At 42.9% G+C, this 27112-nt stretch overlaps 1 protein-coding gene across 1 annotated transcript; it reads right to left on the bottom strand.

Annotated features, from left to right (window-relative positions):
• Window positions 1-1079: 1079 nt before the first annotated feature.
• Mep1a (meprin A subunit alpha) lies at window positions 1080-27112 on the bottom strand. Its single transcript, XM_057751892.1, has 14 exons — window positions 27038-27112; window positions 26928-26952; window positions 26805-26852; window positions 22982-23022; window positions 21990-22065; window positions 17921-18038; window positions 15597-15772; window positions 11813-12034; window positions 11006-11155; window positions 9551-9766; window positions 6110-6580; window positions 4691-4864; window positions 3735-4035; window positions 1080-1236 (listed from the first exon to the last, which is right to left on the bottom strand). The coding sequence occupies exons 1-14, from the start codon at window positions 27104-27106 to the stop codon at window positions 1080-1082; spliced, it is 2244 nt and encodes a 747-aa protein (XP_057607875.1). The 5' UTR covers window positions 27107-27112.

Raw genomic sequence — 27112 nt, 5'->3', positions numbered from 1 at the left:
TCTTTACAGTTGTACCTGACGCCTTTGGTCTGTTAACATAATACAATAATAACATAGCACAATTATGCATGAATACCATAGAAAATACCATTCATCATCATCAACATAACATAGGTAGCCCTGGTTGGAACTCGTACTTGAGGATGACCTTGATCATCTGGCCTCCTCTTCCTGAATGATGGATTACGGACAAGGTCTACCAAGTTGTGCATGGCTGGGGAGCAACCTTGGGCTTCATGCTTGCTAGGCAAACATCCTACAAGCTCAGAAACAAATCCAATAAAAAATAAACTCTGTAATTTTAGAATCTAAAAAAAAGAGGTTTTGGGCATCTACACATACACATGCAGACGCACACATACACACACAAAATGGAGACACAGGGTACACACGCTCCATCTTTATTGGATTTGTTAAGCCTTTTAAAAATCAGAGCAGAAGAAAGTACAGGTCATGGAAACCCAAGCCAACCAGAGGGATCTTTGAAGGCAATTCACAGGATATAAAAGGAGCAATAAGACTACTTTATGTGGTAAAAACTATTTGCTTTAAAGCACCTGCATTTAGATTTATGATCTATTTAATCTGTTTATGATCTATGCTGTATTTAAATTTAAATATATCTCTTTATGATCTGAACTAGAAATAGAAACAAAAGACTACAGTGCCACAGCTACTCACTCGTTTGTTGGTTCGTTCATTTCATACTCAGCACCCACAATACACCTGCCAAGTATGTTTATAGCACCAGGGCCAGCGCGCTAGCCTATGACAACATGCCCTGACCTGACTAGAGCTTGTGGTCAAAGGGGAGAGAGTCAAGTCAGCAAAAGATTTATACAAAATATAATGGCTGCTGTCTCAAGATGTAAGAATTTCCCAGGAATTCATAGAAGGCTAACACAGCTGCGCAGAGACGAAAGAGTAAGAGCCGCACACGCGGCCAGTGGCTTTGGTGTTGGGACCCCTTTCACAGACGCTTGATACAAAAAGATCCCAAAGTACACTGACCGCAGGAAGGAAGCCTGGGTGGAAGAGACACTTCTGCGTTCTGGTGGACGTCAGCAACAGGCATAGGCTCACTGTATCAGCTTTTGGTACGTGTTGGTAAAGGTGAAAAAGGTCACGAAGATCAAGCCAGTGATGCCACCAATGACCAAGCCCAGCACGCTGCCATGTACTTGCATGGCCTGGCAGCGCTCGCCCGTGTAGAAAAAGGCATGTCCAGAGACGCACCTGTGGAACAGAGCACAGAGAGTGGAAACTACCTGGATTGCAGGTGCGTTCTAGTAACACGACCCACCAGTAACAGCAATAACAGTACCAAACAGCCGCAGACCACTGCCGGCCTATTCATGGGTTTTATAGGGATCAATTCATTTAGCCACACCATGGCATTTTGTGGTAGGGGTTTTAATCCAGCCCTTCTCGTTGTTGTTATTTAAGCCGAGGAAGGATAAATAACTCTGAGTCCCATGGTTGGTGTTTACCACCTGAAGCCAAAAAACAGATCCTACACCAGTTAAGGCTGTTGACACATAGTAAAGGCCTAACAGCTAAACATGGGGACTGTTTTCTTTTGAAAATGTTAACCTAGCAATCACTGGGGGAAGGGCTCTGTAGGAGCCCTAGCTTCCACAATGACCATTCTGCCTTTGTTCCAAGAATCTCTGCTGCAGGTTGGGGTGCTCATAAGGTTGGGGTGCTCATGAGGTTGGGGTGCTCATGAGTTAGAAGTCCTTCTATTAGCGTGGGAGTTGTTTTATTTTCTTAGTTCTTGGGTGAGTGTTGAGATACCCCATTGGGTGGTATTGTGACATCGCAGACTAGCCTGGAAATCATCATGTAGCTTCTGCTGGCTTCAAACTCATGATCCTCTTGCACCAGCCTCTCAAGTGCCAGAATGACAAAAAGAAGACACCTCATCTGCCCCCTCCCCCTTTTTAAATCTTTAAAGAATTCATCTCTAGTTTGAGAATTTGCTTCTTACATATTAATAACAGCAACCAGACACATCTTTCTTCTGACCCAATGGCACCAGCTTGAGTGATTTTTAGCAAGTTTATCCCACAAAGGGCCAGATTCAGGACTGTGAAAAAGAATACTTTGGAGTATGCATGCCAATCCTGGCCTCTCTTCTGGGACAAGTGAGGCTAGCAGGGGGACCTACTGGGATGTGGCATCTGAGGACCTCAGGCAGAGGTACAGGCCTGTGTCTTTGATCTGCTGGTGGTGCCCTATCTGGGGAGAGTGAACATTTGTTGATGTGTCCCCAGGAGCACTGAACATAATAAGATTAATGTGCTACTGGCCTCTGGTATTTAAAGCATAAGTTCAATCTAATCATAAAAAAATCCAGAGTCAATACAAGTAAAGAAAATGTTACACAGTAATGGTGTCACCCTTCAAAGATGTCAAAGTGATGAAAGAAAAGAATTGCTCCAAGTTGACAGAGACTAAGGAGACATGGAACGAAATGTATTGTGGGGTTTGGGACCAGAAAGGGGACATTCAGCTGTTGGAAGCTGAATGAAGTCTGCTGTCTGGTCCATGGAGTTGTGTTGGTGTTGTGTCTGGCCTTTGCTGGTTGTAAATGTGACAGGAAGCCATTCTAAGGACACAGGGAAATTTGTAGTATGTGTGCTGTGTATCTCCAAGCCTAAGATCATTTCCAAGTCAAAGCTTGAAAGGAAAGAACGGAAGCAGAAGCGTTGGGGATAGCATGCAGTGTGGCCCTTACATCTGCTTTCATCCTGCCAGCTGCAGGTGATGGCTCTCTTGCCCCACACATCCATTTATGACATATTCTTTATGTTTTTATGCAAATATTAGAAAAATAACCCTCCTACACAACAGATTGCACAGACAGGCAAGGCCCAACTCCAGTATTGATTATTTGGATAATTTGGGACAAATTACCTTTTGTACATTCATCTCCCTGATATACTAGATAACGGTAAGAAGAACCATGTCTCAGGGACAGAAAAGATAACTCAGAACGTGTCATACAGTGCTAAGGAGGACACATGATATCTGCAGGCAGAAATATGATGATAATCACACGGTCTCTCTACACTTACTGAAAACATAATAACAGAGCAGAGTTGATGGATTCAAAAAACTATTACTGCTACTACTAATAGGTAACTAATAAGACATATGCTGTCCATGAAGATTTCAGTTTGATCTTGATTCTCTGTAGAGGTCACAGAGCAGAAAGCCTTAAGTCGTTTGTGAGCCCTAGTGCCACAGTCAAGGCAAACAGTATCTTGTATAATGTTCTTTTATGTGGTGTGTGTGTGTGTCTGTCTGTCTATCTGTGAACACATGTGTATGGTGTGTTCATGTGCATGTTGCCAGAGAAAGACGCTGATTATCTTTTTCAGTCTCTCTTTGCCTTCTTTTTTGAGACAGGGTCTCTCACTGAACCGGAAGCTGGCTAATTTAGCTGGGATGTCAGGCCAGTGAGCTCCATATAGTCTCCTGTCCCTACCTTCCCAGCACTGAGGTCCTCAGAGGTCACATGGTAGTCTCACTTGTCCCAGAAGACGTAACAGAGCCATTGTGCTCTGGTTTTGTGGGGTGCTACAGACCGAAACTCAAGTCCTCAGGTTGCACAGCTAACACTACCAACTGACACATCTCAGCCCCGTCATTGTGAATTTCTGAACAGCAAGTTTGACTCAGATATGCTACCTCATCCTCCCCTTGCCACCCTTGTCCTTGGAGCCTACCTGCAGCTGGCCATGCCTTTCACGTTCACGCAGATGCCTTCATTCTGGCATGGGTTTGGGTCACAGGGGTCTCTGAAGTACTGCGGCCAGTTGTGATCCTCCATGGGGCCAGTATTCTTCACTGAGCGCTTCTGTCGGTTGGGTTGTCCCTGGTCCAGGCTGCTTGGCAGGGCTTTCTCCAACATGGCTCTTCTGGAGCGTTCTCTCAAGACAGGAGGCTCCTGACCTTGGAGAAGGAGGCCTCGGGAGACGACACTTTGGGCTGGAACTGGAACTTCAGTCTGACTCAGGTGGGTGAGATCTTCAGGAAGCAGGCCACAGCAGAGAGAGGATTCAAGATTAATAACTGACTGTGATGGACACCCACTCTGCAAGTTCCCTGAGCCTCCCCTGTCTTCCACAAAGCCAGATGTTACATAGAAAAATGACTTATCTCACGCTGCCAGCTGTTTTATTGTAAAATTATTCCGCCTCACGTTTGCTGACTGAGTTTCCCGAAGGAAGCATAGATTGAGGCTAACCTGAGTCAGCTCACCGATAAACTAGCACAAAGACAACACTTTAGAAAGACGGAATTTCGGTTTCTTTCAGGTACAGTTAAATATTACAGTTTTTAATACAAAGAAATGACAGGTGTTTGAAAGCTAGGTATACTTGCCCTGGGTTGTTAGTCATATAACAGACAAATGTGTCCACTGTATCACGTGGTATACTCTGTATGACTATGTCTGATCTTTATGTGTCAAGCAAACATTATACAAAAATAGGAATCTTTGACCAAACAAGTAAAATGTGGCTATTATAACACAGCCCTTTAAAAAAAAAAAACCAAACAAACCTTATCCAACAACAACAACAAAAAGAATTCCCACCTCCGTGACTTGCTTTAAAAGCAAGGTGAATCAATAGGCCACGCAGAGCCTAGAACTGTTGACCCAGGAAGCTTAACAAAGTACCTTCAAAGTCTACGAAGATGATGAGGGTGTCGTCCTTAAGGAAGCGTCTCCTCCTCAGCAGCTCGTGGGAGATGGCCTGGCCCCAGCCCCAGTCAATGCTTTTATAACAGTTACAGTCTTCATTATAGACTCCTACCTGGGATGGCCTGTCCCAGATGACAGAGCCATTTATAGCTGCAGAGTGATGAGGGGCATACAGTTTCGTTAGCTTTTATACTAATTTTGTCTTTAATGAACATGAAGGGTTTGTTAAAACACAGATGCACACACCCCAAAAACACACAAATAAAGGGATTTTTTCCATTTTCCCTAGGATTTTATTCAAAATTGAGAGGTGAGAAGGCCAGAGAACCACAGCCCAGCTTGTTTGCCTTCTACCAAGTGGCTTCCTTAATAACGGGCACAAGGAGACCACTGCTGATTCTTCGCTAAGGCTTATGTTTCTTTTGGGAAAAAAGAAAAAGGCAACCTATTCTTTGTTGATGTTAGTTTATCTCATGGATATACTGATGCCAGTCAGTCTCAGACTTAACACATCAATACTATAGAAAGCCTTATGACACCTGACTTTGTGGTAGACATCATCTGCCTTCTCAGTTAGATTGAGTTCAATTTGAAGGGGGCCATTTGAGTTCCTGGAGCCTGAGTCTCCATCCCTGGGTCTGTTACAGAATAAGCTTTGCATAGATAAATATGAGGAAATTAGGATAAAGTAAGGACAATGGCACTGAAAAACCATAATAGGACTGTAGAGGTGACTCAGTCTACCATCAAACGGAGAAACTGAGTCTGACCCCCAGAATCCACACTAAAACAACAGCAACAACAAAACCCCTAAGCACAGTGGCATTTGCTTGTCACCCCAGCACTGGGGTAATGGTGGCAGGCAGATCCCTGGGGTCTCTGCCTCACCGCTCTAGCCTACTTTACTGGTTCTAGACTACACCCTGTGTCAAAAGAATGTGAGAGAGGGGGCTCGGCAGTTAGGAATGCAGTTACTGCTCCTGCAGAGGACCTAAGCTCACTTCCCAACACCTCCATCAGGCGTCTGTCTCATAACCTCTTGTAACTCTCATTCCCAGGGATCTGATGCCTCCACCCTCTGCTAGCATCGGGGCTTAAATGGATACATACATCTACACACATGTACTTACTACTAATAATAAGAAGAAATGTTTTGAAAAAGTTGAATGGTGCCTGAAGATTGTTCTCTGTCCTCCACATATACACCGATACACACACACACACACACACACACACACACACACACACACAACAGCCTGTAACACCACACTCACATCCCTATGTCACTCCTATACACAAGGAGAAACTGAGGGAATGCTGTTTTCTTTAACATGGATCCTGGCCATCCACTAAGGGGCATTTTTGTTGTTATTGTTGTTTTCTCAAAGTACGTACCTGCAGATGTTTGGGACCTGGAGGTAGTAAACATCAAGCTTAAGGACATCCTGTTCCTGACATCGGGGTCCTGGTCCAATATGGTCATTATGGCCTGTCTATTTTCCACTGGCCATTCCAGAATTGCATCGTTCTCTCCACTGTACAAGTGGAAAGAGAGTCCCAGATAGCCAGGATTACTGGTGAGTCTACCATTGGGGTACAGGGTCACCCCTATACCGTAGCCTTCAGAACTGTAGAACCTAGGGCTCAAGCGCGTCTCTCCTTGCACTGTGTCTGCAAGGAGATGGGAGATGTTCCGTATTGTCCAAACTCCAGCCGGGCAGGGGGTTTCTGTCAGAGTGACATCATCCAGGAAAATACCCCCAGATGAGTTCTTAGGGTCACCTTTGGTGCCCTGGAAAAGGTAGCGAAATTTATTTTCTTCTCTGAGTGTCACGTGAGCGATTTTCCAGTTGTGGTCAGACTCTCCTGAGGACAAAGGTTTATGACAGTCGATGTCAACAACTAATAAGCCTAGCATATTACTCCCCTCATTCATTCTTCGTGGCAGCTCCTACCATGGGCATCCTACCATAGGCACATTAAACATCTTTGCCAAAGACGCACCGTGATAGTTAAAGGCAGCCTCCACAGCGGTGGGCTTCACTGCGGCAACTTCACAGGCATGTCCTTCTGCTCGTTCTGATTTCCCCTGCTTCCCTACTCCTCTTCCCGAAACCAGGCTTTATTTTCCAATCGATATTCAAATCTTAATCGGTTTTGCTTTTCATTATTTTTAAAGGCACCAATTTCCTCCTGAGCCAGCTTGCTGTTAGCACAGCACGTTGCCCTCTACGGCAGCATTAAAATGCCCATGCCTTCATCTGAATCATAGAAAATAGACATCTTAGGAGTAAAAAAATCAAATAATGCATGGATTTCCTATGGCTCAGCCTGGGACATGTTGCTAAAATCTCCTGGTCTAGACTACCTCACAGATTTGGAAACACTTGTATGGAGGTGACCTGGGGAATCTAGGGTTACCAGCAGCCAGTGACTGGGTCTAAGAGCAGACAGGATCTACTTGCTCTTTTGCTGAGGCTGAACTAGAAACGGGAAGTTTGGATAAAGAGCTGAAGTAAGAGGCGAGAGGGACCAATCTAGAATATGAGGTCATGGGTTGAAAAACCAGAGTATGATACGGAGAAGTGGTAGAGACAGAGTGACTCAGTATGCCAAGCCCAGGTAAAGAAAGTCAGTCGGAAATGAAGTAGAGAGGAGACCCTAGGGATGGCCTCTGTCTGCTACTGCATCTTCTAGCCATTGCTAAGCTCTTCCCTGAACCAAGAGCATCCATATCTCTCTTGGTTCTTGGGTTCCTCTAAGAATGACCATGGAGACACTCCTGTGTGGAACTGGCCACATGCTCAGACACACTGAGGAGGCAGAGAAGGTCCATGAACCACACCAGTAATACGGGAATCTATGTAGCTGTCATCTCTTGCATTAGAACACATGGACAGGAAATGCACTGGGTGACTGAAAGTCTAGAATGGGGACATAGATGTGAACTAAGCACCCAGCAGATTACAGATGGTGGGAATTCTGGCAAGAGACTGGAAGTTGCCTCCTTGCTACTGAGTAACTGCTCCGATTTTATTTTTTGTCTTAAATACAGGTTGTGAAAAGGAGGCTGAAGTGTGGGGTGGGGTAGTGGCAGACTAGAGACTACGCCGTGTGATCGAGGACTTTGAAATGAAATTCCTAAGATTTTACCTAAGTGACAGCGTTCCCTCATTCAACCACAATTATTTGATACAATTGTTTGAGATGATTGTTTGAGACGAATTTCATCCGTGGTAGTTCAGATTGTCATCTATTCAAGGTCCTGGCCTCACTATAAACATAAGTTCTACATGTGTAGGTGTGTGTGTGTGTGTGTGTGTATGTCTGTGTGTGTATGTGTGGTCATACATTTGTATGTAAACATTGGTAGTTAAGCTTATATATAAAAGTCTTGCAGACTCCTATCTTATATATTGATAAGATATTGATAGACACATTTTTTTATGAAAATATCTGGGTTAAAATAGGCATTTCAAAAAAGATACAAGCTACACCAAGACGGTTGTAACTAACTTGTGCCAAATACCCCATAAACACCAAGTCATATTCAATTAGAAAATTTCATGGACAGACCAACCTAAGAATGGGCTGATTCCAAAATCCATTTATGCCTTATTTTTAGGGAAAATTTACTTCCCTATGGGAAGTCATATCAGGTTAAGGAACTAAATGCCACTTGGAATCGTTTCACACTTCCAGGGTAACGTTTTCAGAGTGAGCTGAACATGGTTATCAACCAGTCCACCAATATCATTATATTTACCACACATTTTCATTTTAAATATTCTTTACTTTTAAAGGGCATCTTTAAAATGCTATATGGGTCCGACTGATCTCACTGTATAATGCTTTTTATATGCTAGTTCTTTGCATTAAAGTTTTATTTATTAAAATAAAAGTAAAAAGCATATGGCCAACATCTTTCCGCCATAGTAGCTTTGATTAATTACAGCCAGGCACAGCAAAGTTGACTCTCCCCTGATGCCAAAAAGGAGAAAAAGCCATGACTGCAGAGTTCTCAGCCAGCTGATGATGGAGTGGGTAGAGGTGACTGGACACTCACTCTTCCCAAAGACATCTCAGGAAGTTTTCTCCCTTTAATGAAAGCAGTCTATTTAATAAAATGGAAACGATATTTACTTGCTGGGTTTATTTTGAGGACTTCTTTGTTGGGTGGGGAAAAAGAAAGTTTGTTTCCCTTGTTTGTTCCGAAAGACTCACAACAACAACAATAACTATTAATATTTAGCTTTAAGGAGTTAGGCCTCACAGCCCACTGCCTACCTTGGTAGCCAAAGGTTTTTATTTTGACTTCCAGAAACACACTCAGCATGTAAATGGCCACAGTGGAGTTGGCCAATTCAATGGCCTGTGTTCCTATCACTATTGTAAATGCTGAAGCAACTGGAACCTACTTGGGAAGTCCTAAGAAGGAGACTTCAAGATGATGTCATTTCTTTCCCTGAAAGAGGACCAAAACCAGTTATGGCCAACTGTTTAGCATTTCTTCGCTTTTGTGTCTCCACCTCTGAATCATCTCCTTTCTTGGATTTGTCTATTTGTATGGCCTCTTCTAAGAGTATCTGTAAGCCTCACCTTAAGCCCTTAATTTTCAAATGTTTAAAACACTCTGGTAAACAAGCCAGAGATTGTGGTGGGCTTTCAGAAAAGTCTGAGGGAGATGGAGGAAGGTGAGGAAGAAGTTGAAGAAGGATGGAAGGAGAAGGAGAGGGCAAGAGAAGGATGAAAAAGATGACAGGAGAGAGACCCAGGATAGAGAGGACCATGGCCCCAGGTTTTCATAAGCCAGTGCTTTAGGCAGGTTCTAGGTACCTTGAAAGGTCTGTATCTTCACCAGCTTGCGCACGTTGTCCGTGCCGTCATCCCTTCTCACCCAGATGCTGAGTTTGTCTGCGGGGTTTCCTGTCATCTTATAAAAAAACTGCAGGCACTGCTGCTTCCTCTTGGGGTAAAGGATCCGCGACTCCAGAAGGGCTACTTCATCTGTCACCCCTGAGCTGGTATTGAAGGACATGAAGTAACCGGCACCTGTGGAGAGAGGAGCCAACATCCCATCTCTGCCTTCTGTGACTTCTGTGACCCAGAACCCTCTACCCAAAGAGAAGTAGCAAACTATAACTGTTATCAGGCACCCAAAGCTAAAACGTCTCTGAGGAATAGAAATAGAAACATCCTTTCTCAATAGGCATAGTTACTAGCTAGCTAACACCAACGTTCTGTGCATCTCTTTGTTGTATTTATATTGATTTACTTTGGGGGAGAGTCTCTACATTGGTAAGGTTGGTTTTGAACTCATGATCCTCCTTGCTTAGCATCTAGAATGCTGAAATTTCAGAGTAATAATGTAGAGACTTCCTACAAAACATGCAAGTATCTCATATAGGCATTTTAATGTTAGCTGAATACAGTAATAGTAATACTTTGAGTCAAAATGACTTTTACCTGTTTCCTTTTAGCCTTTTATGAGGCTACTATAAGCTGTGCATTATATATGCGGTTACCATGGTGTTTCCATTGGTGGGTACTGACCCGGAAACACTGTCCCCCATTAGAAAGTCAAGTTATTAATGAGGCATGCTTTTAACAGTTTTGACATGGTAAACATACAGAGCTTTCTTTTTATTTTTATTTAAAGTATTTCAAAATATATTCCTTGGCTGGAGGGAACAGGAGGAGAAGGAAGGAGGAGAAATGTCAGTCGGGGTGTAAAACGAACAAAAAAAATTAATAAAAATAGAGAAGTGAGATAAAATCCAATGTGCTCATGCAAATATATAGAAAGATACATAGCACAACTATCAAATCAAAGTAATTAGCATATATTCACCTTCAATAATTATTTTTTCCTTGTGCTAAGAACATTGAAACTCATTCAACTACTTTGAGATATACAAAATATTATTGTTAATTATAAAAATGTATTCCTTGGCAATTTCATATATGCATACAATGCATTTTGATAATATGTACCCTCTACGTCCCTGTGCCTACTCCCGTGAAACTCCTTCCCAGCACATTCTCCTTCTATTTAAGTCATTTATTTTGTGTTGCCTACTGAGTCTAAGTAAGGTCGCCCGCATGCAGGGGTGCGGAGTTTCTACAATGTTCTTTTGCATCTCCACAGCCTGGATACTTTTTATTGAGTTCATGATTAAGATTCGAGAACTAATCTTTGTCCTTGTTCAGATTTTCAGGTCTGATAATGAGCTCAATAACCTAAAGACACCATTCACCACCTCGGGGTGATGACCTTTGACCATCACCAACCTTTGCACTGCCCCACCAAGGTGTGGTCCACCTGTCCAGGCCGACTGCTGTCCTCGTGGACCCAGTCATCGTCATCTCTGGTCCCTTGGATCATTCCACAGATGTTTGTCTTCTCAAAGGCACAGTGGTCCAGCAGGGTATGAGTTGCGGCTATATACGATATTTTTGACACATGGTTAGAAATGTAAGCATCTCATTCCAAATAGTTAATGCCTTAAGCCAATAAAGCACCACTGTTTAAACCAAACCAAACCACAGGCCTTTCATTTTCCCAAAAGTTTTCCCAAATGGAGTTCTTGCTGTCATCGGTTCACTCTTAGAATGGAGACACAGAAACATGTAGCTCAGAAAAATCAGAATAAAGACCTGTGATCATTCCTCGCTAGACAGGCCAACATGAAGTAAAGACCAAGGATGAGGCAGCTAGCTCAATGGGCTTTAGTCACTAGGCCCCTGTATACCTTTAGAAAGCTCTCTTGGAAAATGTCCCCATCTCAAAACTTTAGAGTACTTTAAGGGTAACCCTAGAAGAGAGTTTTGCAGGGCACAGCACACTTTCAAACCTATTGCCTATCTTGATTTTTCCATAATTGTTTGTGCTTTGAAAGGAAGTCAGAGGAACTAGGCAATAACAGCTCCTTATATTTGCCCAGTACCTTATAAACTGTGCGTACAACACAAGCATTCTATAGGATATCTTTTTCTAAAGAGAGATTGCTTAAGGTTGTGCAGAGCATTCAAGAAAAGTAACGGAGGCTGAGGGCCTTAAAGTCGCTTTAACCAGTCCTCAGGCCCAGAGGTACTCACTGCAATTGTACATTCGATTCAGCCTCTCTAAGTCAATGGCACTGAAATCCAGGCGCTGTCCAATGACGCTGTTAAACTCGGGGATCTTGGTGGTGATGGTCGGGATGCTTTCATTCTTGTTAAATGAAAACGGCGCATAGTGCATCACGGACTCGTAATCATAGGGTGTGTTGAGGTCTGTGATGGTGTTGTCATCGTAAGTGTTGAAGTTGTGCTCATAGTCTGTTGGAGAGAGAACCCTCAGGTACCACTCAGCCACGTTATCCTCTCCAAACTGTCCTCTTTGTTTAGATACTCAGATATTTCAAGAAGGGAAACATTGCATCTTTAGTTAAAATACATACGAATGTATACATATATGTATCTTACAGTAGAATATATAAAAGAATAAACATTGTTGATTATTAGTATTAATCCATTGACTCCATAATACAGTGTTTTGAAAAACAGTATGAATAGATTGTTAGAACAACAATAAAATAGCCATTTTCTATTAATATACATATTTATATATTAATTATTATGCATTACAAATACTTCACGCAATATATGAGAGTGTGGTATACATGTGTTTCTTTTAGACTAGCAAGTACAAGGCAAGAATTATAAACAAAAAGAAGGAAATTTTTGAATTAAGGAAAATATTCAGGATTATACTTAAGATATATTTTCTTAATAACAAAGTACACCCATCACCAGGTCTGTCCATCTTTCTACAGACCAGTTTTGTGTGTGTGTGTCCGTGCGTGTGTGTGTGTGTGTGTTAGGAAAAAGAAATTCAAGAATCAAAGGAAAAGGTGAATAGTTCAGAATGCCCATTGGTCTAGGAAGAACACATATAAGGAAAAACAATATAGGAATAAAAAACTAGCTTCCTATCAAAGGTAACTTATTGAGGTTGGATTAGTAAGAAGGAGATAAGATAGGTTTCAACAAGACGAGCTGAACTATACAGCTGAATCAATGTCCTGTCATTGACCAATTATTTTCTGTTTCAGCTTCTCAGATAGGAAGGGTTGGGAAATGTTTAATATCCTCCTTGAAGAGAGAAAAATTATACACTCACAATGCATTTGGTCATGGTTGTTCACACTATAAAAGCAACTACACATCTCTTGGGACTATAGCTTGCCAGCCTCTGCTAGACCTCAGAAGTTGAATATTTTCCCTTGCAAAAAAGGCTAAATGCTCATTCTGATTCAGAGAAGAAAAGCAGAAACTGCACCATAGTCAACACTGTGGCCTCAGGTTAAACTCAAGGCTGCGGGGACTGCACTGAGGTACAATAAAAGGCGCAAGTGACTCTGGGAACTCAGATTGGCTTTTTTGTTGCTCATTGGGTTTGCTGTCCTCTTAGAGAGCAGTTATTCAGTGATTGCAGGTGTGATTTAGATATACGGAATTTTATTGATGGAAAAAGGGATAGGAGATCTCTATGTATGCTGAACCACGTGACTCAGCCACCATTGAGCAACTCTGCCGATTACACCGGCCAGCGTGAGTTGCTCATTGGACATTGTTTGTTTTAAAACTGTCTTTCAAAGTCGTTGAGTTTTATCTTCCTCAAGACTTACAAACAGGCATTTTTTATTGCTAATGAAATTTTCAGCGAATCCAACTGTATGTATAGGAAGGTAAGAAATTCAGACTTGTAGGCAAATATAGGTGGAGTCTAAGAGAACCCTAAGGCTCATCAGTGATGTAGTACATTAGCCTACAAGTCCATTCCCCCTTTTTCCTGCACACCCAGTTATGGGACTATCGACCCTGAGAACCAAACACGCAAAGTATCATCTGAAATTTCATCTTTGGGGAAATAGATTCCTACGGAACCCTCTGCGAAGACAATGACTTGGCCTCAGTGCTTAGATGGCAGGATTTGCTGACGTGTGCGTGTGTGTGTGTGTGTGTGTGTGTGTGCGTGTGCGTGTGTGTGTGAGTGTGTGTGTGCGCGCATGTGAGCATAGGTATCGCATGCTGGTGACACTTAAAGCTTTCCTGTTTTTTCTCCATTATTCCACCTTCATTAAGTTATTAGACTATGATAGGTTGGAGGGACCCAGGCTGAGAAACCACACAGGGAAGTCAGATACGTGAGGGAACTATCCATCGTCTTGTAAGGACCACTGCCCATTTTACCCCAGACGAGCTGTGCTGGGATTCCAATTTAATATTAAAGCTTAGCCAGCTCTCATGAGCCTGAAAAGTCAAATGATTGCCTACACAGTCATATATGAACCTATGTATAAAGTGGAGTATAAATAAAAATTTCTGAGCAAGGAAATTATTTGTTCAAAACATTATGTGTGCTGAGTGAAGTTGTTTCTAGCATAGTGAAGTTTCACTATTTACTTATGATCTGAAAGAATGCTTTTCCACATACTGAGCTAACTCCCACATTCAAAACATGCATGCATACATACATATATGTATATATGTATATACATATACATATATGTATACATATACATACACATGTATATGTATACATATATGCATGTATATACATATATACACACAGGCAATACACTTATCACACACTTATTACACATACACACACATATATATGTGTACATATGCATACACATATACATGCATACATACACATTAAAGCACATATACACAATGCACATATAAAAATATACATATGTGTACATGCACTTATATACACATCGACAGACATGCACTCATACATACATAAGACATACATTGTCTTAGCTGGGTTTCTACTGATGTGATAAAATATTATGACCAAAAGCAACCTGAGAGGGAAGGGTTCACCTCAGCTTACACTTCCACATCACAGTCCTGTCATAGGAAGTCACGAAAGGAATCCAGAGGCAGGAACTGCAGCAGAACCCATGGAGGAGGGGTACTTACTGACTTGCTCTCCAAGGCTTGCTCAGCCTGATTTCTTTTTTTTTTTTTTTTTTTTTTTGGTTTTTCGAGACAGGGTTTCTCTGTGGTTTTGGAGCCTGTCCTGGAACTAGCTCTTGTAGACCAGGCTGGCCTCGAACTCACAGAGATCCGCCTGCCTCTGCCTCCCGAGTGCTGGGATTAAAGGCGTGCGCCACCACCGCCCGGCTTCAGCCTGATTTCTTACACACCCAGGACTATCTGCGCAGGTGTGGCACTAACAATAGGCTCAGCCCAGTCAATTGTCACAATCAAGGAAATGAAGGAAATGCCCTACAGACTAGCCTATATGCCAGTCCTATTGAGGCATATTCTCAACTAAAATTCTTTCTTCCCAAGTGAACCTATGTTGTATGAAGTTGGCATTAAAAACTAGCCAGCACACACACACTCACACACACACACATTCACAGAGATACACACATATATGTACACACATACATGCATAAAATGCATATACATGCAAATATACACATACATACATGAACACACAGATATATGCACACATACACAAAACCCTCTGGAGTGTATTCTCTGGTCATCATCATAAAGTCACCTCAGCCTTCTAAAGCTGCCATGCAGAAAACAGCCCTATATCCTCTGAAATCTAATTCCTTTTTCCCGTTAGAACAAGAAAACAGACTTACCCCCACAGTGAGTCACCCCGTCCTCCCATGCAGAGACCAGTCGTGAGCAAACCAGCACAGTCCGAGGAGAGCTCCTCAATCAGCTACTTCCGTGCAGCCCTTCTTTCCACTGGAATGGCTAGAACTCCTGTGCCCACAGAGTCAGTCTGGGTCTCCCACAGATGGTCTCAGAAAGCCCGAAAGACAACAGCAGTCTCTTGGCTGTGCTGAGTCATACATACCTGGAAGAATCTCATCCCAATGGATGGTCACATAATCATCCCGGTCAGTCCTTGACTGCTCATGGTAAAATCCCAGAGCGTGTAGGAGCTCATGTTCAATGATGGCCTTATAGTCACAGCCCGAGCCAATAGAAAGGTTCTGTCCCACGTGTTGATCACCAACCATAGACCAGCACCTTTAAAGAGGGAGGAGAGGAAGATGTTTTCATAGAGATATAATCTACACATTTATATATAATTTATATATTTCAAATGGTTACAATTTATAAGATTCCAGAACAAAAAGAAGAAAGTTAGGCTTGATTATTCTTTTTTAATTGGGCACTGGAGCAATTACTTAGTCGAGCACTTGCTATGCAAGAATGAGGACCAGAGCTCAAATTCCCAGTGTGTGTTAAAAAGCCAGGAGAGGGAGAGCATCCTATAATCCCTAAATTGGGAAGGCAGGGACAGAATCCCAGAGCGACCCAGCCAGTCATACTCTAGAATGTCTAAACCTGGGGCTACAGACTCCTTCAAAACGCTCTCTTCTGTTGTTTGGAAATGTCCAACACAATACTGTCAGCCCTATTTAGTTTACATCCTTCAGAGCATCAAAGCTTCCTTCTCTGAACTAGCCACAACTTTGTACCTAAGGACCAGTTTCTCAGCCTAGGAATACATGTAGGAAGCATGGCCCCTGTACAGGGTGCTTGGATCAACTAAAACCAAAATGTTTAAAGAGGAACTTTCAAGAACAGAAAGTAAAACATTTCTCTGTACTGACGGCTCAATGACAAGAATTTAGTGTGGGATGTTCTTAGCAAGCAACCTCTGTGTTTTCTTATGCCAATTCAGAGTGATAATCCATCTTAAAAGCCTCTATTTCCTTCAGGCAAACTATTGCCATAACAAGGTATCAAGGAGAGAAAATTGGTATTCGCCTTCCCCTTCGTGAAACCATAGGCACTCCAAAGAACACCATTGCTTTTAGATTAAAATACTGTCACTTATTGATGGTTGTGGCTGATTTAAATTTTCTCCCTAGGGATTTTCCAAATCCCCTACAAGGAGCCGAGGCAAATTTCATGATTGCGAAAAGCTGTGATAAAGCAAGCTAACGAGTATAGCAGTTCACAGCTCTGGATGGAGTCTGACCACTCAGGGAAGAGTGCCTACCTCATACTGAAGGATCCTGGGCAAGGAGAACCCAAAACTTCCCTAAGAGACTAGCAGACTAAGGAACTCTTGGCAGATTCCGGGAATCTCTCCGTCATGGAATGCCCCTGCCTTCTGCTGGGTGGTTGATCATGAAATGCACCCTTTAGGCTTCCGTGTTTGTCCCCAGCTGTTTTGGAAGCCGTGAAAACTTTAGGACAGTGACTTTCAACCACTGGGTTGTGAGCCATCAGGGGTGGGGTCAACGACCCTTTCTCAGGGGTCGCATACCAAGGATCCTGTACATCAGATATTTACAGTACAATTCCTAATGGCAGGGAAATTATACGACGTAGCAACAAAATAATTTTATGGTTTGGGGGTTACCACAACACGAGGAACTGCCTTAAAGGGTCACAGCATTAGGAGGCTGACTCTTACTGCAGAAGTGCTTCCCATGGGATTTCCCAGCCCAGCTCCACTTCCTATCTGCTTTCCACTTCCTGACTCAGGATGAAATGTCCCCCACCTTACTCTCCTGTCACCATGCCTTCATCACTGCTATAAACCATCATTCCTCCTCATGGTGCGAACCAGAATAAACCCTTCCTCCTTTTAGGAACTTGCTGGCAGCACTAAGTCACCAGCCCACTGACTACCTGCCTTCTGAAGGAACCCCAAGGAACACCAGGAACCCCAAATGTTCTCTGAAACTGATGGACTAGGGAACCCTATCAGACTCCCTAAGTTTAACCTGGAATGTCACTCACCCTCTTTTTCCCAAAATCTTTTGTTGTTGTTGTCTTTTTTCATAAATTAAGTTTCCGTCCTCGCTAGCAAACGTAGAATTTTCCACAAATGACCTCCTTTTGGGTTTGCGCTGTGAAATTTGGACTGACATGAAGGGTTTTGTTGGTCGATTTCAGTGTTACAGGGATAGTAAGTCGCTTGGCAATGATCACACTGCCTACTCCCCTTGCTGAGAGTGTTAGCACTGGGTACCTTTGCATTCTAATTCAAATGCCACTTGCACAAGAATGAATGTTGAGGCGACAGAGATGCCTCAGAAGCTAAGAAAACTGATTTTGCTGATTCTTATCACTTCTTTCAGCTTTCCGACCAGATGGGTGACAGTTTACAAACTGAAGGACACATGCTTTTCCCACTTTCTAATATTGCATACTAACCCAGAAAATTTCTGGAAGATGATATACGAGCTCTCGCCTTCATAGGGCTTGAAGTCTACACAGGACTTGAGGCGGAACATCTCAAAGGCCTTGAGGATGGCTCCTTTGGCATTCAGATCTGTAAAACATTGACAGGCATTATTCAGTTTGGATGACACACATAATTGTTTATAGAAGACTGTGCCACAGATATGAAATACACAGAGGTTCCATGTAGACTTTTTTTCTTTTGGGCAATAACCCAAATCATTGGAAACTGAATTTGGAGTTAGTTGCATACATGGTGCGGGCTCATAATTTAGTTGATCAAGCAAATGCAACCACAGGGCAGTAGCTCACGCATGTGAACCTAAACCACAGAACAACATCTTCCTTTTTCTTCTTCTTTTCTTTCTTTCATCCAGAGCTTTTCCTGAGAAGAGTCACATGAAAGAGCAAGAAACGGATACAGCTTTCAAGTCACTCTGACTTTTGTATGCGTGGGTGAAGTACCTTGGAAAGAAGCGACAGAAAAGAGGGATCCTTTCCCCACACTAAAATAGCATCCTCCCAGGCTGGGGATGCAGCTCAGCTGGTAGAGTGTTTACCATGCATAGGGCTTTGAGTTCATCCTCAGCACCAAGAAAACAAGTAAACAAGACACGCTAATGCCTCTAATCTCAGCGCTTGGGAAGAGGAGGCAGAAGGATTGGGAGTTCAAGGCCAACCTGGGCTAAATAAGGTACATTGGTTTTTTGTTTTGTTTTGTTTTCCAAAAAATCCCCCTTAGATGGAGGAAAGCACAGGTTAAAGAAGTGTGAAGGTTCTCGAAGAAAAAAAAGCACACGAGGTGTTACTTTGTTCCCCTGTGAGAGCAGTAGGAAGAAGACCAACCAGCCAGCACCATGTACAGTACAGTTCTACCCATGGCAAGGATAGGCGGAAAAGGAATGAACTCCCAGAGAACTGAGATTATATTTCACTTCATCTACACTTTTCCCTTACCATCTACTCACTGGAAGGAGAGAGCTCAGTTAAAAATTAATCCAAGTCATAGGGAATGAAATCCTTGGGTTTGCACATTTCATTTTATGACATTAACTTAAAAAAAAACATAAGCCTTGGCATTTTGCCAAATGATCATATCATGGTTTTCATTTCCTAAAGTACCATTTTGGAGAGTTCACAGTGTGCACCATAAGGCCATAGCGGCATCATTAAGGAAAAAGTCCTTAGCTGGGCAGGGTGGCGCACGTATATTATGTCAGCAGTTGTGAGAACTGGTGGAGTTCAAGGCCAACCTCAGCACCAGAGTAAGATTCTGTCTAGGGGAGGGGAGGGAGAAAGGGATGGGGGAGTGAGTCCTTAGTGTTTTTTTAAAAACAGTTGACTGCAAAATTCATGGGATCATTTCTGGACACTGGATTATTTTCCTTTGCATCAAAACGTGCATTGGAGAACAGACAGTCTCTCAATAAATGATGCTGGAGAAGCTGAATATCCACATTGCTGCCAGAAGACAGCACAGGGGAATCAATTCAACACACCTATATAGACAGTGGTATACTTTGGCTGAGAACCCCAAAGCAAGATCATCAAAAGCAAAACTATGTGATGTTATGTCAAACTAAGAAACTTCCACACCACCAAGGAATCAAGTCAGAGCAAAGAATCAGCCTAAAAACTGTCAAACTATTTCTCTGACAAAACATCACTATCTAGAATATATTTTTAAAAAAGCAGTAATGTTGGATTAAATGTCTTTTGCTTTATGATGTGGTTACAAGTCTACAAGGGCCAGGAAGTGGGGTGATGGAGGAATTACTTTCATTTAATAAAGAAACTGCCTTGGCCCATTTATAGGCCAGCCCTTAGGTGGGTGGAGTAAACAGACAGAATGCTGGGAGAAAGAAGCCGAGTGAGGGGGTCGCCATGATTCGCCCACCAGACACAGACACAGGTTAAGATCTTTCCTGGTAAGCCAGCTCGTGGGGCTACACAGAATATTAGAAATGGGTTAGATCAATATGTAAGAGCTAGCCAATAAGAGGCCGGAACTAATGGGCCAGGCAGTGATTAAAAGAATACAGTTTCTGTGTAATTATTTCGGGGCATAAACTAGCCATGTGGGCGGCTGGGTGCTGGGGACGCAGCCCTGCCGCTCTTATTACAACAGTGGGGTGTGGGGTTTGAATGAGAATGGTTCCCATAGGCACACACATTCAAATGCTTGTTTCTCAGTTAGTGTTTCTATTTGGATTAGAATTAGGAATAGGATAAGGAGAAAATACCAACAAGCCCAAAGTCTTTGCAGGTAGTTTCCGGCACACAGGAGAAGCACATAAGGATATTGAGGAAATAATGACCAAAGAGTTCTCACATTGGTTGTTTAAATATTACCTCACAGATCTAAGAAGCCTGAATCACAGGATGAATTCAAAGAACTTTTCCTGACCTTGAACTTGGGATCGTCATGCCTTCATCTATCAAGTTCTGGGTTTATGAGTGTTCCCCACTATGCTGCTTTGTGGGGTTCTGAGGACGCAGTCCAGTGCTTCATGAAGGTTAGGCAAATTGTTCCCAGCTAAGCTAGGTTTTCAGTGCTCAGAGGAATCTTATGCATGTTAAAAAACTTGGTCTTAAACTTCACTTAGATACAGAGCAGCCTCAGTTAACCGTCAGGTGAAGGCATTGTGCTTGGCACATACGGGGTGGTGCAGGTGAGAGAAAAATGGTAATTGAACAAAAAAGAATTCCTTCCAGCCTGGCAGTGGTGGTGCATGCCTTTAATCCCAGCACTTGGGAGGCAGAGGCAGGAGGACCTCTGTGAGTTCGAGGCCAGCCTGGTCTACAAGATCTAGTTCTAGGACAGGCTCCAAAGCTACAGAGAAAGCCTGTCTTTGAAAAAAAAAATCAAAACATAAAACAAAAAACTCCTTCTAAGGTGGTTTCTTTAATCATGTGCCAGAAAATATGGACACTCTGAATTGACAAGTACACTAGAGAAACATGTGGGGAAATGACTTAGTTTCCCAATAAATAGCTGAGAACAACAATGTTTTTCAGTCTGTTCACTGGAAAAGGTCTTAGAAACAACACTGATAACAGAGACGGGAGAATACTGGAACACAATCTACATATGTCGAGAGCAGCAATGAAGAATAGCAAGGAGTTGTTGTGGTAGTTACTGGTCAGTTACTTGAGGATCAGCCAGTACCTGTTCATGGCATCTAACAGTCATTCATTAGCTACCAATTAATATTTCTATCAGTGACTAAAACATAAGCTATACAGATCTTTATCTTAAAAGAAAGGAAAAGGTCAAAAATAATACTGTTGAGGAAATACGACTTGAACATAGGTAGTATATGCTTTTCCATTTCTCCAAAGCAGGTTGCTCTGACAACGCAAAGAACTCAGTAAGCCGGAAATGGCATCCTCAGTCTCCAATCAGCTCAGCCTGTGTCACTGAAGGGCACAATGTCACCGTTATGATGTCAAGGTTGAGCTCACAATTTTGTTCTTTCTGTTGTTCCTGATTTTACTAACGTTTTAATATGTGCTATAACTTCTGGTTATACTCATGTACATGCGTGTGTGTGTGTGTGTACACGTGTGGGCATGTGTGTCTGTGTGTGCACATGTGTGCATGTTTGTGTTGAGGTGGGTACCCATATACGAGTTTGAGCATGTAGGAGTCAATTGTGGCTCATGTTCCTCAGGTGCAGTTCACTCTATTTTGAGGCAGGGTCTCTCCTCTGTAGTTCACCAAGCAGGCTGGCCAGGTTAGCTCAGGCCCCCAGGGACCTACCTGTCTCTACTTTCCAAGCACTGAGATTACAAGCATGAGTCAGTGTGCCAGACATTTTTACTTGGATGCTGGGAATTGAACTCATATGCTCCTGTGAGGCACCTGTCTGTCCAAACCCTGACTTGTTCTTTAATGCTCTTGCAGACTGGGTAAGGAAACGTCATGACTTTCCCGTGAGATAAAGAACCTTCATGGCTCTATATTGCTCTGAAGTCGAGGCACAGGAGAAAAGGGGAGGGAAAAGTTTACCCGTTTCCACTTAAGAACGACTTCCATTACCCAGATTGTCAGCCAGGATGTACGGAATGGGGAACTTCCATCTGCTTGTCGGGTCTCTCAGGGCATTTCTGGTTCTCTATGAAAAACAAGAGCACACAATGTTGTCCAGTTCCATCCTTTTCCCTGCTGGCTTAATTTTCATTTGCAGCTGATAAAATTCCACTGTATTGACGCGCCACATTCCCCACGTGTGGGAAGAAAAACGCTGCCTGCTCTCTCCCATAGGTAGGTCGCGGCTTCTAGTTCTTAATATTTATATCTTGGTATTGGTAGAAGTGAGTCTGAGCAGGGGTTAGGAAACTAGAAAGGGACTCATGAGAAAACAAAAAAAAGGCCGAAAGGAAGATGGGAGGGTGGGTTAATAGAATACCGGTGATTTGAAGTAGAAAGGGGAACCGGGGGATGGAGGGAGAAAACATGGATGGGATCAGAGAGAATGGGAATGCCGTGGGTGGGAAGGAAAACCAACCAAAAAAACATAAGGGAAACAGCTCCTTTGTAAACTAAGTGCTGATACAAAAAATGGAGAACAAACAACAACACCAAAAAGTCTGAGAAACCCAGTGCCCAGACTACCTTCCTAACCCCCCTCCACACACTCCACAGGACTAACTCAGGGCATTTGTCTTCTCATTATAAAAGCAATGGGAACTCCTTAGAGGTAGTTTTTGGGAATCCAGAACAAAATAAAGGGGTCAGGTAACTGCTAGCTCCGCCTCAACACCTTCAAACACACTGGAGCACTTCCTGTTCTCTCTTTATTGGGGAGAATTGGATAAACTATTTGATCATTGTATATTTTTCTGTGCTTTTTAATGTTTTATTGCTAGCAACTATGTGGAAGTCCTTATAGATACAGACTGTATATGCCTGTTTGCTTTCTTCCCACGGTGGCCAGCATGGAGCTAGCCCAGAGCACAGGCTGGGCTCCGGGGTGGAGGGAGGGGGTCACAACTCCCGAGACACGGTATCATACCATTGGTAGCACTCACCGGCAGAAGGATGTCCCCTTGAAAGAGATTCAGGCCTGCCGCTGGGGTGGATTTAAAAACAAAAGGATATATGAAAAGAACGTTAATCAAAGACATGCCACAGTAAAATTGGTCTTTGTTATTATACATCTTTCATCCTGTACAGTAGTTTCTTTTTTGAAATTGTGATTTTTTTTCCTCTGAGTACATGTGAATAGCCAGTAAGTATTACATGTTCACTCCTCTTTTCAATTTTGGAGTGAAAGTCCTTCTCCAAGAACCTCAGAACTGAGCCAGGAGAGATGACATGGTGGTCAAGAACACTGGTTGTTCTTGCAGTGGACCTGGGTTCAATACCCAGCACCTACATGGCAGCTGCCTATCATCTGCAATGCCCGTTCCAGGGGTTCAGTGTGCTGTTATGGCCTTTGTGCACACCAGGCATGCACATCCATACTGTAACATGTAGTCTAAACATCCATACATATAAATCAATAATATTTTAAAAATAACTTTACAACTAAGATTAATCAGAAGTGATAATGTTGACCATGAACTCTAAACCTTCACTTCTTCAAAGGAAGAAATGAAGCCTAGAGACTCCATGAACTCGGAGGTCATTGTCCAAGTGGCATTACAGCTGGTGTCCCATCCCAGGCCTTCTTGTTCCGTCCCTTCACCTAAGTAAATGCACTGAGTTGATTTCCTCCCGTGGGGATGATGGCAGCCTTTGAACCTAAACCAGTGACTCCGCCCTTGTAATGACGGATACCAAGGGATCACGTGCAGTTCCACTCAAGGTGATATCTCCAAGCCCTGCTTTTCAGATCCTTAGCATAATGGACCCCAACACACTGCTTGAATTGCTTAATCCTGACCTCAAAGGACTTCTGAAAAGACAGTTGTTAAAAGAAAAGATCATGGGAAAACACTTCCCAAGCATTTAAAGAACATCACTTACCTTTTAAAATAATGCTTAGTTAATTAGTTTAATTTTACAGTATTAAAGATGCACAATCTAAGCTGGGGGGTAGTGGTGCATGACTTTAATCCCAGCACTCAAGAGGTAGAGGCAGGCGGATCTCTATGAGTTCGAGACCAGCCTGATTTACAGAGCAAGTTCCAGGACAGACGTCAAAGCTACACAGAGAAACTCTATCTTAAAACAAAACAAAAAAAAAGAAAGAACGAAAGAAAGAAAGAAAGAAAACAAACAAACAAACAAAAGCACAACCTAGGCCTGCCTGGGTTTGAATCTTGGTCTTGAATTAATTATTATCATGATGTTTCCTTAACTTAGAGTAACCACAATACTCTGAAATGTATAGACTTATGAGAACTAAATGATCTTATCTATAAAAGTGCTTTAAAATGTGCTCCAAGCAAAAATGCCTAATAATCAGACAGGCATGGTGGAACAGGGTTTTAATCTCAGCACTCGTGCGGCAAAGGCAGGTAGATCTCAGTGAGTTCAAGGCCAGCCTGATCTACAAAGCAAATTCATGGGCAGCTAGGGCTACACATAGAAACCCTGTCTTCAAGCACCAAGAAAATCAAAGCAATACGATTAAATACCCAATAATCAGTAAATGTCAACATTGATGACAATACACCACACTCTCCCCCCTAAGTGACTAGAGTTACAGTTTTGTCTACTCTTGTTTTTTAAACACAATCTCATATAGCTCGCATAGCCAAGGATGGCTTTGAACTCAGATCTCCCTGCCTCCATCTCCCCAGTTCTGGGGTTACAGCATTTGCCATCCTACTTGTGGTGGTTTGAATAAGCATGTTCCCCAAAGACTCATGCTTTTTGAGTGTTTGGCCCATAGGGAGCTGCACTATTAGGAAGTATGGTCTTGTTGGAGTAGGTATGGTCTTGTTGTAGGAAGCGTGTCACTGTGGAGGTGGACTTTGAGGTATCATATGTTCAAGCTATACTCGGTTAAGACACAGTTTATTTCCTATTGTCTGTGGATCAAGATGCAAAACTCTCAGCTTCTTCTCCAGCACCATGTCAGCCTGCATACCACCATGTCACCCGTCATGACAATAATGGACTAAACCCCTGAAACTGTAAACCAGTCCCAGTTAAATGTTTTCCTTTATCAGAGTCGCTGTGGTCATGGTGTCTCTTCACAGCAATAGTAATACTGAGTGAATACCCATTATGGGGGTGCTGAGGATCAAACTCCAACCTACTGAGTTACTTCCCCAGCCTGATAGCTCCACTTTTCATAACCTATGTGACAATCAGTACTACCTATAAAACATAAACATCTTCAGACAGGATCATCGGCTTGCACTGCAATCTGAGAACAGCCCTTGGATTACAACTAGGAAACCAATCGAGAGAACAATCTCCGCAGTCCTATGTAGCAGCAGAAGTCTTATTATACAAAGCATATAGTTTCTTACAAAGGACACCTCCGAGGGGCCATGTAATAGAAGAGGGCATGGTCTCACCTGCCCAGGACAAAGGCTGTGCCTGCTCTACCCCTTCTGTATGCATGCATTCCACAGATGTACTCAACCCAGTCCATCCTAACCCAGTTACATGGTAACCAAAAATTAAATAACAACCAACTGCCAAGCCATTGCAACCTCAGCGTCAGTACGAACAGATTTAGAATTGATTTTCCATAGGGGTGTTTCATGCTCATTGAGCCGTACTGCTCCCTGGGCCTGTTGTGTGCAAACATGTGCATTTCCTGGCACCTGGACTGGAGCAGGAAGTGGAGGAGGGGCACACTAAGGAAGAGGTGACCTCTATACAGCACTGTGAACGGGCTCTCTAATGGGAGTTTCCCGTCTGCAAAGGAAACACTACAAGATGGTGGTGACACTGGACATGAATGTCTTTGCAGACTCTAAGGTGTTGGTGATCCGGTCTCCCTCTGCTGGCACCAGTCCCAGTCAAAGATGTCAAGGTGCAAAGGCTTCTCTGAAACCCCAGAAGCAGAACACAGAAACAAGACAGGCGACACCTCGATCACTCGCCTTTCAGTCATGAATGACAGCATGGGTTTCCTCGATAAATACATTTCTAAACAAGCACTCCAGAGAGAAATACATTTACTCATTTCTCCATGCCTGGTCAACCAGTCATCTCGTTACTAGTACATATGACTGGCCAGTTCAGGCTTGGGCTCTTTCTTCCATTAAATAGAACTATCTGCTTATTCTTTATAATTTTTAGCAAGTAGAATAATTGCCCATTCCTCTTCCCTTTTATTTTAAACTAGAAACTACAAAATATGAAAACCCCATAAATGAAAAACCCATGCTCTGTATTCTTTGATCCAGTAGAGCTCATTAGTTGTCTTAGAAAAAGCTAACCTAGGGCCTGGGTTTGTTTTCAGTTGGGAAAACGAACGCTGAGAACGCATGAAGATCTGGTTCAAGCCCTAGAACCCAAGTAAAAACCCAGAAGTGGTTGTGACCCCAAAGAGGAAGAAGCATGTGGATCCCTGGGTCTCCCTGACCAGTCAGTCTAACTTACTTGGCAAGACACAGGCCAAAGAGATCCTGTCTCCAAAAGCAAGGTGGTCAGTTCCTGATGAGCCATAACAGAAACTGACTTCTGGCCTCCACACACATGCCTGTGTAGACACTGACATGAGCAGACACATAATCTCATACAATCCCCTTTCTCTCAGGCATCGTTATTCTCTAGAAACTTCTGACGCCAGTAGACACCAATGAACTTGTCTCTCAAAAGTGTAATCCCATCACTGGGCTTGAAATCCTTTAAAGATAGACATGGTGATGTCCATCAGCAGCCCTGGGACTCTGGGGGCTTTCAAGGATTTCAAGGTCTCAATATTTCAGAAACTGAGCTCACCTAAGTTGATCTCTGAAATATCCTTCTGTTCACCATCTGCATCATGGTCTGTCAAAATAGAAAGAAAACGTTACTAATCTTGTTGAGGAAGACTCAGAAAATTGCATGTGGAATGTTTCTTACCGTGTCCGTTCACAAGATGCTTAATCTGGAGGGAGATAAACGTACACAGAGTGAGGGACTCAGGCTAGAGCCAGGCCTCTAAATATCCATAGAAGGAGACACCTACTTACCGATACGGCTGCTATGTGGGTAGAAAACAAGATCAGGAAGAGACCACAGGCCGCTCTCGTCCAAGGCATTGTTGC

The sequence above is a fragment of the Chionomys nivalis genome, chromosome 19 (assembly GCF_950005125.1).
Source record: "Chionomys nivalis chromosome 19, mChiNiv1.1, whole genome shotgun sequence".
In the NCBI taxonomy this organism is placed as follows: domain Eukaryota; kingdom Metazoa; phylum Chordata; class Mammalia; order Rodentia; family Cricetidae; genus Chionomys; species Chionomys nivalis.
This window is presented reverse-complemented; position numbering and strand designations above follow the sequence as displayed.

Coding starts and splice junctions, on each gene's coding strand:
- Mep1a (XM_057751892.1), bottom strand. CDS start 27,106: ATGCCTTGGACGAGAGCGGCCTGTGGTCTCTTCCTGATCTTGTTTTCT. Junction 22,066..22,981: donor AAGGGGACATCCTTCTGCCG/GTGAGTGCTACC, acceptor TGTTTTTCATAG/AGAACCAGAAATGCCCTGAG. Junction 4,036..4,690: donor CATCTTCGTAGACTTTGAAG/GTACTTTGTTAA, acceptor TGCTTCCTGAAG/ATCTCACCCACCTGAGTCAG.